We start from the raw sequence: 13,412 nt of genomic DNA, 5'->3' as shown, positions 1-13,412 counted from the left end.
ACACGTGTCTCTGAAGGCCGTGTTGTTGCTGCCGCTGGCTCGGCTAAGCGGGTTAGTGACATCCACATGCTTTCGGTGCAGCCGTCATGTGCTCAGCTTTTTCCGGGGGATTGAGGAGGATTTTGAAACCCAACCCGGTATTTGTGCCTCAGGTGGGGGTTCATGTTCTCCCCTGGACCTCGTGGTTTTGCTGCCCCACCAGGGGAGCTGGGGTGGCATGCGTTATGTCCAGTCCGTCTGTGTGCTCTTACATGGACAGGGCGAGGGGCTTCAGGAGGAGCCATCAGCTGTCCCCTGGGCTGGTCCTCATACGGGGAGACTGTCACAAAGCAGCTCTCCCACCGGCTGCTGGAGGCGACTGCTTCTGCTTATACGAGTCAGGGTTTGCAGCCGCCTGTGGGCTTGTGTGCCCACTGGACTCGGAGCCTGGCGGCATCCTGGTTCTGATTCAGGGGAGTTTCTGTCCGGGACATCTGTGCTGCGGCGAGTTGGTCCTGCCTCTCACTTTAGTCCGTTTCTCTATGCTGGACGTCTCCCCTCCTTCACGTACGCTTCTGTTGTCCTGATGTCGTCCACACGGGATATCTAAGGTAGGTGGTGATACCTGCGGCGGACGGACACGTTTCACCAGCCAATCAGGATTGGTGTAATGAGATTAAAGCAGCGGGGCATCCTATAGTGAGACATCTCACTCATTACTCAGAGAACCAGGGTTATGTAAATAACCTAAAGTTTCTTCTACTCTGCTGTCTTTGTTCAGGTTGGAGAGCTGCGGTCTGTCAGAGATCAGCTGTTCTTCTCTGGTCTCAGCTCTGAAGTCCAACCCCTCCCACCTGAAACATCTGGACCTGAGTTACAACAACGACCTGCAGGATTCAGGAGTGAAACATCTGTGTGGTTTCCTGGAGAGTCCAGACTGCAGACTGGAGACTCTGAGGTCAGACATGTTTTAGTTGTGTGTTCAGATGAATCTGATGTGAAAGTTGTGTTGACACTAACCTGCAGACATCAGGCTGATCTCCTGCTGATCCACACTGACCATCTGACTGCTCTGGTTTCTTCTTCTCTGGTGTCTGTGTTCAGGTTGAGGGACTGCGGTCTGTCAAAGATCAGCTGTTCTTCTCTGGTCTCAGCTCTGAAGTCCAACCCCTCCCATCTGAAACTTCTTGACCTGAGCTGGAACAACCTGCAGGCTGCAGATGTGGAGCAGCTGTCTCATCTGGTGCAGAGTCCACACTACCAGCTGCAGACTCTCAGGTCAGTGGAGGTTGGAGTCGGTCCTGCTGCTTCCAGCAGTTTTCTACTAAAACCAGTGTCTATCAAAGATCCAGTGTTTCCAGTGAAGCTGCAGCTTCTCAGCGGCTGCTTTCCCCAGTAAAGCTGTGAGAGGAGGATGATGACAGGCTGTAGGATCAGAGGATCCAGATGTGTGTTGTAGACCAGTGTTGTGCTGGTGTTCACGTGTCCACAAATAAAGGAGTATTCCAGCTGACGGCTTTCCAGGATGTTCAGACACACAGCTGCTCCACTGCAGCTCTGAACTCTGAAGGAACCCAGAATGGAAAATCCACCAATAACCTCGTCCATGTGGCCGTTTCACACGGAACAAAAACAGGAACAAACAAGAATGGAATTATGTTTTTGAACCAATAATATAATAACTTAACACATTATTGTTCTAGTATAAGAAAACATGTATTTTAAAATCTAATAACTGCAGTGATAATATAATAATATATAAACAGGACTGAATTTTTCATAAAAATTAAATGTTTGTGCAGTTATTTCATCATAAATAGGTTCAGTTGATGGAATAGTCGTCGTATTGGTTCATCCAGGTTACGAACTCTGCAGAACTCTCCTTGTTTATGTGCATAAATATGTAAACTTATAATTTCATGTGACCGTTTCTGAACAAGGGAAGTCAAGACAAAACTGAAACACGAGGACACGGGGTTTCAAAATAAAACAGGAACCTCTTGTTGTTATTTCTGATGAAACTATAAAATTATTTCCAGATGTCATGAGTTTAGTATCAAATAAAACAACAGTCTCATCTGTTTTTATCTGCAGAAAATAAACTAAACAGACGATGGTGGACCAGGTGGAATCTTCTCAGAGGAGACGTCCTCCTATAATCTCAACACCAGCAAAGGTTGAAACATGTGGCTCCACCAACCTCCACCTCTCCCTCATCAAACACCCTCGTCTGCCGTTCTACTCATTTTTTGGATTAAATGAGGTTCAAAGCGACTCTTCAGAAAACCTCTGGGTGACATCACAGAGGGTTTTAAGTTCTTCTAACTTAACTCGGTCTGTTGTTAGCACTCGGCGAGATGTTTTTGTACAACTTAAAAAAAATACAGGTCGTCAAAGGTTGTGCTTTTGAGAACAAGGTTTGTTTAGAAGAAAACAAGAACAGAGTCGGTGTCGTTGCTGTACAAGGAGAGGACATTTATTGAAGAATTCCCAACATTACAGATGTGTGTTATCTGAGGTCGTCTCTTTCAGATTCCAGTGATTCAGACAAAGTGAATTCATCCACTCACATGCAAGTCACACACCTGTGCACTCACCTGCTCCCCCAGACACACACAGGCCCACGGTCCAACATACGCTCACAGTCTCGATACGTACAAAAAGTGATACAAATTCAAATAATACCACAATAAAAACATTGTAATTATTCTTTTTTTAAGAAATTCTTACAGTTTAGCTATGTTCTCTATTCTGTAGAAAGACAACTAAGCTTTAATAAGGGAGGAATATTTTTTTCTGCCCTTCTCTAAAATGATCAGTATATCATCATAATGAAAATTATTACAGTGTACATACATATACGCGTTTGTGTGTGTGTGTGTGTATATATATATATATATATATATATATATATATATATATATATATACACACACATGTATGTATACATATATTCATTTTAATCTATGATTTCTCCGACGGCCCCTGCCTGCTGACTTTATTCACAGGCTGTTGGTTCAGATCCTGACGTACGAGGACTCGGCCTTGGAGCCCCGACACTCGCATGTATCACTCTTTAAGAATCCATGAACGACAAAAAAAGATGACAAGATGAACCCAAACATCCCAGCCTGTACAGTCTTCAGAGTTCATCCACCCAAAAACAGGCGACGTTCCGTCTTTGCTTCCCCAAGATAACGTTGAGGTCGACTGTACAGTCGTCCAGTGTTTCGTCTCGACTATTGACGGGTAAAAGCCCAGATGATGAGAGGCTGATCAGTGTTGTGTAAGAAAATGTTTCTCACCCTCCAGTTTCTAGAGTCAAACCCGACAATGTAATAATATCAAGTGAAAACAGAATAAAAGAAAAGTCCCCATACAAACTGCACAACTTAAACAGCAACGAATCAGAGCAAACGTATTCACCAAACTCAAACTCCTGTTATATTGTTGTTTGAAAAGCCTCCGATGTGAAAGGAACGGCAGATTTGGACCAAAAAAGGAGAGGGAAAGGTTGGGCTGCTGAGTCTAACCCGGAAGTAAAGAGGGTTGCAGTTCCTTGACTGACCACTGGGGGCTGGCTCCAAAGACGAGTCTCCTTTGGCCTCCGTGTTGAAATGTCTACAATTGCAGCAGAAACAAACTTACTGGTCAAGAATATAGTTCTGGTCCCCGTAGCTGGATGCTAATGCTAAACTTTCTTTCCAAAATCAAACAAATGAGTTAAACATTTTAAAAATCAAATCACATCCTTAAAAACACCGGAGGGAGAAGTTTTGCACATCAGAAACTACAGAGCAGCGTATGGACTAAAGCTTGATTTACACTTCTGCATTTCTTCTTCATCTTTATAAACGCGGGCGAAACGATAGCTTGTTGTTTTAGGATTTTATGAAACTGTTAAAAGTATGAGGGTTTTTTTTCTATAAGATTGTACACAATGTACAATGTCTAATTGTTGCTCTCAGCACAGAACCAGCTCCTGTTTTTATGACCAGACTGATTAACTGAGTTCTTCTTTAGGTGAGGACGGTGAGGAGGAACGGATGTTTAAGATTGATGGTTCCCCTCCTGTTTTTCTCTGGGTTTGGGTTTTCATAGATCTTTGCTGGGTCGGCATGTCGGATTAGAGATAGACAACAGAAAATATATGGCTGAAAGTGTGACATGTTTAAGTTTCTTTTACTGCAGTCGGCCTCCCAGATAAGGTTCAACATCAGCTCCTATAACGTACAAAACACCTCCCTTTTCAGTATAAATATGACTGGATTGATGACCACAGTGTGCATTTCTCTCTTGTGGTTTCAGAAAATTGTACCTCTGGCTGGAAAACATTGTGCATGATATAATAAAAGCTTGTATTAACTTTGATTCTGTTCCCTGGTTTTCTTATGGTTCACCAGACAAATGACTCGAGCTCAATATTCATCAGCTCCACAGAAGGAAAGTCTGCTCTAGGAGGCGACGCGCTGCAGGAAAAGAGCCTACACTAGTGGCTGGTGCTGGAATTACAGAGCAGCGTCAACAATAATGCAGATGCAATAATGCGCGGTGGTAGAAATCAGGCTCCCCAGACGTGTCACGAGTGCTCACAAGCAAGTGGAAACGAGGCGTCGCTGGTTCACTCGGTGATCTCACCTGCTTCGCAAGGTCTGCTTTTACCGCCAAAAGTGACAGAATAAAAAGCTGGTGAGAACAACGAGCAGCAAATGTTAAAAAGATCCAGAAACCGCCTAAAATACCAGGAATTGGGTGTTTGATGACGGAACCTCCAACCAAAACAGCTCTTCTATTATCCAGATCTACTTGTTACTGTTGTTATGTAAATACATTTACAACAGATGCCCAAATTTGAACATCTAAGGCTCCTCGTTCAGAGTTTGTAAAAGTCGAAGAAGCAGATTGACCTGAACGGCAACGTGAAAGAGCTCAGGAACTGCAGTTGTTAGTTACGCCGATCTGTCAATGAGCATCTTCAGTGGGCGACCCCAACTGTTACTGCTCATGAGACCTGGTTTCATGCTGGAGACGCCTTGTTTGTGGTGGAATCTCACCTTTCATCTTGTTAAGGACTGACTCGTTTTTGGAGCCAGATCCAGCTTGTGGGAGAAAGTTGCTGCTTCTCTAAAAGGGCAACGTTAAGTGACCATTTCAGCAGCAGAACTGCAGTGCGTGAGTGTTGTGGTCGTCACAGCAGCGACATTACAGGCGGGGAGGGTTTGTTGGGGGTCCAGATATCCCCGCCAGCCGCCAGTGGCTGCAGCACTGAAATACTGGAGCGGTGCTACCGTCTTTCTTTCATGATTGTCAGCTTCCGTCTGGCGCAGGTCACAGCCGCTCGGCGTTGAGGTCTCTGTATCTGGCGCCTCTCAAAACTGGGCCCTCTTTTGTGGGACAAAAAAACAAAAGAAATCATCAAAATGACTTGGATCTTATCTAATCAAGCTGCGATGAGCGAAGCAAAACTGGCTCTGCGAGGCGTGTCCCAGCACTTGTGCATTTAATGTTCAGCGAAAACCTCAAGTGTTGTTTTTTTGTTTTTTGTTTTGTTTTATCTAATGCTACTTTAATAACCTCAGAAATGGTTACCGACTACAACGACAGAGAAGCTGCTGCAGTCAGAACACCCGCTTCACCGCCAGGACGCTTGCAGCGTGATCATCCTGTTTGAAATGTCTCCTCTTCAGCGCCCGGCTCATACAGGCCGTCCGAAGAGGACCTGGAGTCTCCTTCCACCTCCTTCCACCTCCTTCCACCTCCTTCCACCTCCTTCCACCTCCCAGATCAACCAGTGCATGGATCCTCCGAGGAGGCGGAGAGTCTTCCAGCAGTGGGACCATCTACAGGCCCTGCTGTCCCCCAACAGCTGCGTCCACTCAGTCGTTTCCATCCACGGGTCACACACACATACATGTACACAGACGTCCCTCCGTCCCTCCAGGTGGGGCCGGTGGTCGGGGTGCAGACGGGGTTGAAGGGGGGCCCAGGTTACCAGTTCATCATGGAGCTTCTATTGAGGGTCATGAAGAAGACTTGACTGCTGCCTCCAGAACGAACCGAGGCGAAGAAAACCTGCAGAACGAGGGGAGGACGTGTCAGGGGATGTGTAATGTATGTATACATGTATGTATATATATATATATTGTAATAATTATTCGTTTATTAGATTATATATTTTCACTGATAATATAAAGCTGCCACCACCTTTATTAAACCGGTGTGGTCCGGTATAAGAGGCAAGAGGATGTTTATCAACCACACAAATACACAGGGATAGGATACAAATAATCTTTATTAGAAAATATATCTTTGTTTAAAAATGGCAATATGACCCCTGCAACAGGCTGAGAACTAGAGGCTAACAGCTATGGCACACCAATGGCCACCCTACAACCCTGCCACACGAAATGCAAGTCCACAAACCCAGACGAGGCCGGCACACGGTCAAAGAGTCACTGCACACTATAAAACCAAATAGCTGACACAGCAAACCAATAAAACTCAGTGCTAAAACTGCACAGCAAACCACAGGGACCACTCCAAACTATAAGCAGGTCAAAACCACTCCACACCACTAGGGGGAGGCAGGGGGCCCGGGGGCCTTCAGCGTCGCCTCTAAATGAGCCCCTGACAAAGGATCAATTACCCTGGAATATGCGTTAAAACATTATGCTCCGGTTCATATAGGGAAATGAACGGGCATCAAATCACTCAAATACATAGACATGAAAGGAAAAAATATGAAGGACACAACAAATAACGGACAATGTATACGGTATTTGAGTTTAACTTATCTCGCCCGGTCTGGCGACGACACCCCCCCACGGGGTGTCAGCATGGAGTTGCCCGTGAAGCGTCACGGACCAAACTCACTGCGGCCAGGTTAGTGACAACCGGCAGCAGTTTGTGGCAGGGAAGCCTCAGTAAGGAGAAGGCATGGGCACCTACTACACCCCGGTCCCTCACTATCTAAAGGAGGCATCCAGCCTCCCCTCCTCACTCAGAAAAGGCTCTCTCCCCTATCCAGCTGTCTTCACGGCCGGCAACAATAAAAGCTGCGATCCGCACCCTCCCAGCCCGGTGCCGCAGCTTCGAACAGAAACTGAAGTATTCCCCACTCCCCGTCCAGTCATTCACAGACCTCTTTTATTCCTCTCCTAGCTGACACAGGTGCAAGTGATTCACAATCAGGTAATGGAACTCCTCCCTGCAGCATCCACACCGGCAGGCACAGAGACCCTCCTGACATTTCATTACACTCCTCCCTCCCCTAACGGAGAGAACTCGCCCTCGAGTTAACACGCCACATCGTAGTCTTTTAACCACCCAGGTGCCTTCCGTTCACGCACCGGGCGTCCCCCCCGTGCGCGTCCAGGCGAACAGCTCCCCCCCTCTGGCGGGAGCAAGTGCTGACTGCACTGTTCCTCTGGGGTCACACTGGCATCCCGTGGTGCAGCAAGTGTCGCACAATCAGATGGCAATGGCCACCCCTGACGAACATCAGCAGGGCCCCTCTTTGCAGAATCAGGTGGTGATGACGGCCGCTGCCGACGAGCATCAGCCGGACCCCTCCCAGCAGAATCAGGCGGTGATGATGGCCGCTGCAGGCGAGCGTCAGAAGGACCCCTCCCAGCAGAATCAGGCGGTGAATATGGCCGCTGCAGGCGAGCGTCAGAAGGACCCCTCCCAGCAGGATCAGGCGGTGATGATGGCCGCTGCAGGCGAGCGTCAGAAGGACCCCTCCCAGCAGAATCAGGCGGTGAATATGGCCGCTGCAGGCGAGCGTCAGAAGGACCCCTCCCAGCAGGATCAAGCGATGATGGCGGCCGCTGCAGGCGAGCGTCAGAAGGACCCCTCCCAGCAGGATCAAGCGATGATGGCGGCCGCTGCAGGCGAGCATCAGCAGGACTCCCTTCCGCCAGACCACTCTCCATCTGAACCGGGCCTGATTCCCCATCATCCTGGGTTGATGGCAGCCCTACAGTGGAAGCCAGATAAGGTTTAAGACGGTTAAAATGTACTACAGTCTCTGGCCCTCCCCCTACTGGTGCCACTCGGTACAACACTTCTGTGACCCTCTCTATTATTTTGTAAGGGCCTTTAAACCGTTTCTGAAGCTTGGGGCACAATCCTCTCTTCCTTGCTTTGTTTAGAACCCACACAAGTTCCCCGTCAGAGTAATACTGAAAGTTCACTCTGACATCAAAATTGGTCTTTTGTTGGCTAGAAGCTTTGGCCTGATGCTTCTTCACTGCCTCCACTACAGTGGATAATGTCTCCACTAATTTGCCAACATACTCGCTAACTGAAGGGAACCCCTCTCCAGCCCCCACATCAAGCATTATGTCCACTGGGAGAACCATCTCTCGTCCGAACAACACCTTATAGGGGGTGAAACCTATACTGGCATGCACACTGCTGCGATATGCCATCATTACGTATGGTATAAGAATGTCCCAGTTAGACTGATTCTCCTCGACAAACAGTGATAACATAGACAGCAATGTGCGATTAAATCGTTCAATGAGACCATCTGACTGTGGGTGGTATGGGGAAGTCCTTGTTTTGTGGATATTTAGGAGCTGACACATTTCTCTAAACAGAGTTGACTCAAAATTCCGCCCCTGGTCTGAATGGATGCTACGTGGAGCCCCAAATCTACAAACCCATTCTTCCACTAACACCTTAGCAATAGTCTTAGCCTCCTGGTTTGGCAGAGGAAATGCTTCTGTCCACTTGGAGAAGTAGTCCCCTATAACCACAATATACTTATTTTTACTGGCTGTCTCTGGCAGAGGGCCTAGAATGTCGAGCGCTACTCTCTCATGTGGTCGGGAGACACCTGATGTCTGAAGGGGAGCACAAGGGGGACGACCCTGAACCTTCCGGGAGGCGCAATCTACACATTGCCTACACCACAGCTTCACATCCCCGAACCACCCCAACCAATAGAAGCGATCCTTCACCTTCCCCTGCAGCTTCTGTACCCCTAAGTGGCCACCAGTGGGGGAATCATGCAACTGCGCCAAAACTTTGGGGATCAAAGCCTGGGGGAGGACAACCTGCACCTGAGATGCAGCATCTGAATTTGCAGGAGGCACCCTCACCAACCGTGAATCTCTCATCTGCAATTGCGACCACACAGTAGCGTATTTTTGTAGTGCTGGATCTTCAGGAAGGTCCAGCCCCCTTTTTTTGTTATAGATCAACTGCTGTAATTCTGTGTCCTCATTCTGGGCCTTCACCATTTCATCTTCGACACATTCCTGACTGGCCTGTATTCTGGGCCTCCCCTCCTGCACAGCACACACACTTGGACCTGGGAGGGGCTGTCCCGCAGCTTCAGTCTGACTAGACTCTGGGCCTGAGCTTCCAAATGCAGGCAGCCTAGAGAGGGCATCTGCATTAGCATGTGCTTTCCCTGGCCTGTGTATGATCTTATATTGGAAACTGGCCAACTGCTCCACCCACCTAGCCAACTGTCCCTCCAAGCCCTGAAAGTTATGCAGCCACCTGAGTGAGTTATGGTCAGTACGCAGTATAAACTCTTTCCCCAGCAAATAATGCTTGAAGTACTTCATAAAAGTCACCATACTTAACAGCTCCTTTTTAGTGGTGGCGTACTTCCTTTCTTGCTTCGTCAAAGCTCTACTTGCGTATGCTACCACATGCTCGACACCATTACTCTCCTGCGACAGAACTGCACCAATGCCTGCATCACTGGCATCTGTATCCAAAAGAAAAGGTTTTGCAGGGTCTGGATAGGCAAGCACTGGGGCAGAAATTAAACTGGTCTTCAGCTGTTCAAACGCGTTCTGACAGACTTCTGACCACTTAAAACGTCTGCCCTTCTCAGTCAGCTGGTGTAGGGGGCGGGCTATCTCTGCGAACCCCTTCATGAAACGTCTGTAATATGAAGCTAGCCCTACAAAGCTTCTTACATCCGTTTGGTTTTTAGGCACAGGCCACTCTTTCACTACCTGTATTTTGGCTGGATCTGCACTCACCCCTTCTGCTGAAATGATATGGCCAAGGTATTGCACTTGAGTCGCAAACAAGTTACACTTGGAGGGTTTCACTTTAAGGTTGTTCCTGGCGCAGCTTACACAACACTTCATCTAAGCGTAACAAATGCTCCCGGAATGTGCGACCAAACACAATGATGTCATCGAGGTAGACCAAGCACGTGGTCCACTGCAAGTCGGCCAAAACTACATCCATGAGCCTCTGAAAAGTGCTTGGTGCATTGCACAGGCCAAAACTCAGCACATTGAATTCAAACAGTCCCTGCCGCGTTACAAATGCTGACTTATGCTTGTCTTTAGGATCGATTTCAACCTGCCAATACCCACTGGCGAGGTCAAGCGTTGAAAACCAACAAGCTTTATGTAAGCTGTCGAGAGCATCGTCAATTCTGGGGAGGGGATAAGCATCCTTCCTGGTGAGATCATTAAGCTTACGATAGTCAACGCAGAAACGCAGGCTCCCATCCCGCTTTCTCACAAGGACCACCGGGGCGGCCCAAGGGCTACATGATGGCTGAATGATACCACTTGCCTGCATCTGTTTTATGTGTTCTGCACACTCCTCCTGTAAATGGAGGGGAACACGACGTGGATGTAATTTAACAGGATTCGCAGTGCCAGTATCAATCTTATGTCTCGCAAGGGGGGTCCTCCCTAGATCTGTATCTCCTGTACTAAAGACTGGCAAATGTTTGTACAACAGATCACAGATAGCTTGCTGCTCTGAAGTCCCCAACCCCTTCCGGTCTAGCCCCAACTGTTTCACAAGGGAATCTACTGTCCAGGAAGGCATGAAGTCTTCCCTCCTATTAATCCCTTCAGCCTCCCCCAAGCCTCCTCCCACCTCAATATCTGTATGCAGGGTACCGACTCTCATGCCCTTCCGCAACACTAGCTGCTCATCAGTGACATTAATCACACGAATTGGGACAACACCTTGTTCAACTTGGCAAATTACCCGGGCCACCATAACACTACAGTGATCAGACAATGATGTTGAGGGTTCCAATATACCTTCCACACACTCACCAAGTGGGCTTGTGACCACGCCAGGGAGTAAAGCTTCACTTCGGGGTGGAACTGCGGTGTCGGATTTTATCACGACAGTACGTGGTTTTGCATAATCATCTTGGAACAACAAAGGTAACGTTTTCCCCATCACCCGAAAAACCCTTTCCTTGTAGTCAATCACCGCCCCATACTTGGACAAAAAATCAAAGCCCAGCAGGATATCAGAGGAGGGAATATCAGCAACGAGGAACTCTGCTACTAGTGCTAGGGAGTCGAACTGGCAAACTGACTGCCACACTCCTGATATGCACATACCCCCCCCGTTAGCAGCCGATACATTCCCCGGGTACTCAGTCAGCTCACATCCCCCCCTGGTAATTGACATCCACAGCTTCTTGGGGATTACTGATCGATCAGCTCCACTGTCTACCAACACCTGGAGGTCAAACCCCCCCACTCTGGCAGCTACATGGCTGCCCTTTCTCTTGGTTGAGGCCACAGTCCGAGTCAAAAGTGAGGGGGCGGGCAGTTGGCCCGCTGTACCCACCCCCTCTAGTTTCCCTGCACATATGGACAGTCATGGCGGAGGTGTCGGTCACACCCACACTCCCAACACACTCGAGAACGGTTATGGGCTCTACACCCAAAAGTACCTCCTGAACCACCCCCAGTGTCAAGAACGGGACACCTGGGAGAAGTAGAGGAGGAAGTGGATGGGGCCACAAGAACAGGGTGCCTGGGAAAGCTAGAAGAGGCAGTGGGTGGAGCCACTGTGCTAGAGGGAGTCTGCCGCACCTGTACTACAGACTGCATGGCTTTGACCTCCTGACGCAGCCCTTCTACTGCGCCCAATAAGGCCTCAAAACGATCGTCAGTCTCATTGGTGCTTTTTACTTCCCTTACTCTTGCATCAGGAACGGAGTGGGCTTGTTCCAAATTTCTAAGGAGCTCCATCTCAGCAGCTAAGTGGATTGCAGCCTCTAACGTCTTGGGCTTTGCAGCACGGAGGCTAATACGGAAGTCCCCAGTGCTAAAATGGGTCACAAACTGGTCTCTGGCCAACAGGTCTCGAGTGTGATCATCCACGGAGGAATAAGCTTTTGCCACTAGCCTACGCAGAGCATTTCCAAACTCCTGGGCAGTGTCATTTGGGGACCGCCTCCTCTCCACAAAAGCAACCCTACTCCACTCATCACTATGGCAGGGCTCAAAACAAGTAGTCAGAGCTGCTTTTAAGCGGGCATAATTAGCTTTTGCTTCAGCAGAAACACCATTATACATGTCACGCGCATGCCCGGACACCAACAATGCCATAAATTTCAGTTTGACAGGTTCGTCCCATCCATTAACACTAGCGGCTAGCTCAAATTGCTCCACCCAATCAGACCATTCTCGGCCCACCCCAGAAAAAACTTCAGGCATGAACACAGGACGGGGGATTACACTAGCTGGAAAGGGCGCTAGCGGAGCAGCCATGCTGCTAGAAGGGTTATTTCCACTTGCATTCATTTCTCCTAATCCTGAGTGTGATAAATCATTCTCCGCCTCCGACATATTTAGTTCTGGATCCCACCGCTGCCACCAGTGTAATAATTATTCGTTTATTAGATTATATATTTTCACTGATAATATAAAGCTGCCACCACCTTTATTAAACCGGTGTGGTCCGGTATAAGAGGCAAGAGGATGTTTATCAACCACACAAATACACAGGGATAGGATACAAAATAATCTTTATTAGAAAATATATCTTTGTTTAAAAATGGCAATATGACCCCTGCAACAGGCTGAGAACTAGAGGCTAACAGCTATGGCACACCAATGGCCACCCTACAACCCTGCCACACGAAATGCAAGTCCACAAACCCAGACGAGGCCGGCACACGGTCAAAGAGTCACTGCACACTATAAAACCAAATAGCTGACACAGCAAACCAATAAAACTCAGTGCTAAAACTGCACAGCAAACCACAGGGACCACTCCAAACTATAAGCAGGTCAAAACCACTCCACACCACTAGGGGGAGGCAGGGGGCCCGGGGGCCTTCAGCGTCGCCTCTAAATGAGCCCCTGACAAAGGATCAATTACCCTGGAATATGCGTTAAAACATTATGCTCCGGTTCATATAGGGAAATGAACGGGCATCAAATCACTCAAATACATAGACATGAAGGGAAAAATATGAAGGACACAACAAATAACGGACAATGTATACGGTATTTGAGTTTAACTTATCTCGCCCGGTCTGGCGACGACACCCCCCCACGGGGTGTCAGCATGGAGTTGCCTGTGAAGCGTCACGGACCAAACTCACTGCGGCCAGGTTAGTGACAACCGGCAGCAGTTTGTGGCAGGGAAGCCTCAGTAAGGAGAAGGCATGGGCACCTACTACACCC

General features: G+C 48.3%; 1 protein-coding gene across 1 annotated transcript in view; it reads left to right on the top strand.

The window, feature by feature from the left end:
- LOC133422945 (NACHT, LRR and PYD domains-containing protein 14-like) overlaps positions 1 to 13,412 on the top strand; it is a 471,822-nt gene that overhangs the window by 96,284 nt on the left and 362,126 nt on the right. The window contains exon 18 of the mRNA XM_061713002.1: positions 761 to 937. Coding sequence (XP_061568986.1) covers positions 761 to 937 — 177 coding nt within the window. The remainder of the gene's footprint in view (positions 1 to 760; positions 938 to 13,412) is intronic.

The sequence above is a fragment of the Cololabis saira genome, chromosome 22 (assembly GCF_033807715.1).
Source record: "Cololabis saira isolate AMF1-May2022 chromosome 22, fColSai1.1, whole genome shotgun sequence".
Classification (NCBI taxonomy): Eukaryota; Metazoa; Chordata; class Actinopteri; order Beloniformes; family Belonidae; genus Cololabis; species Cololabis saira.
Note: the sequence above shows the minus strand (reverse complement) of the source record. Positions and strands in the feature narration are given on the sequence as shown.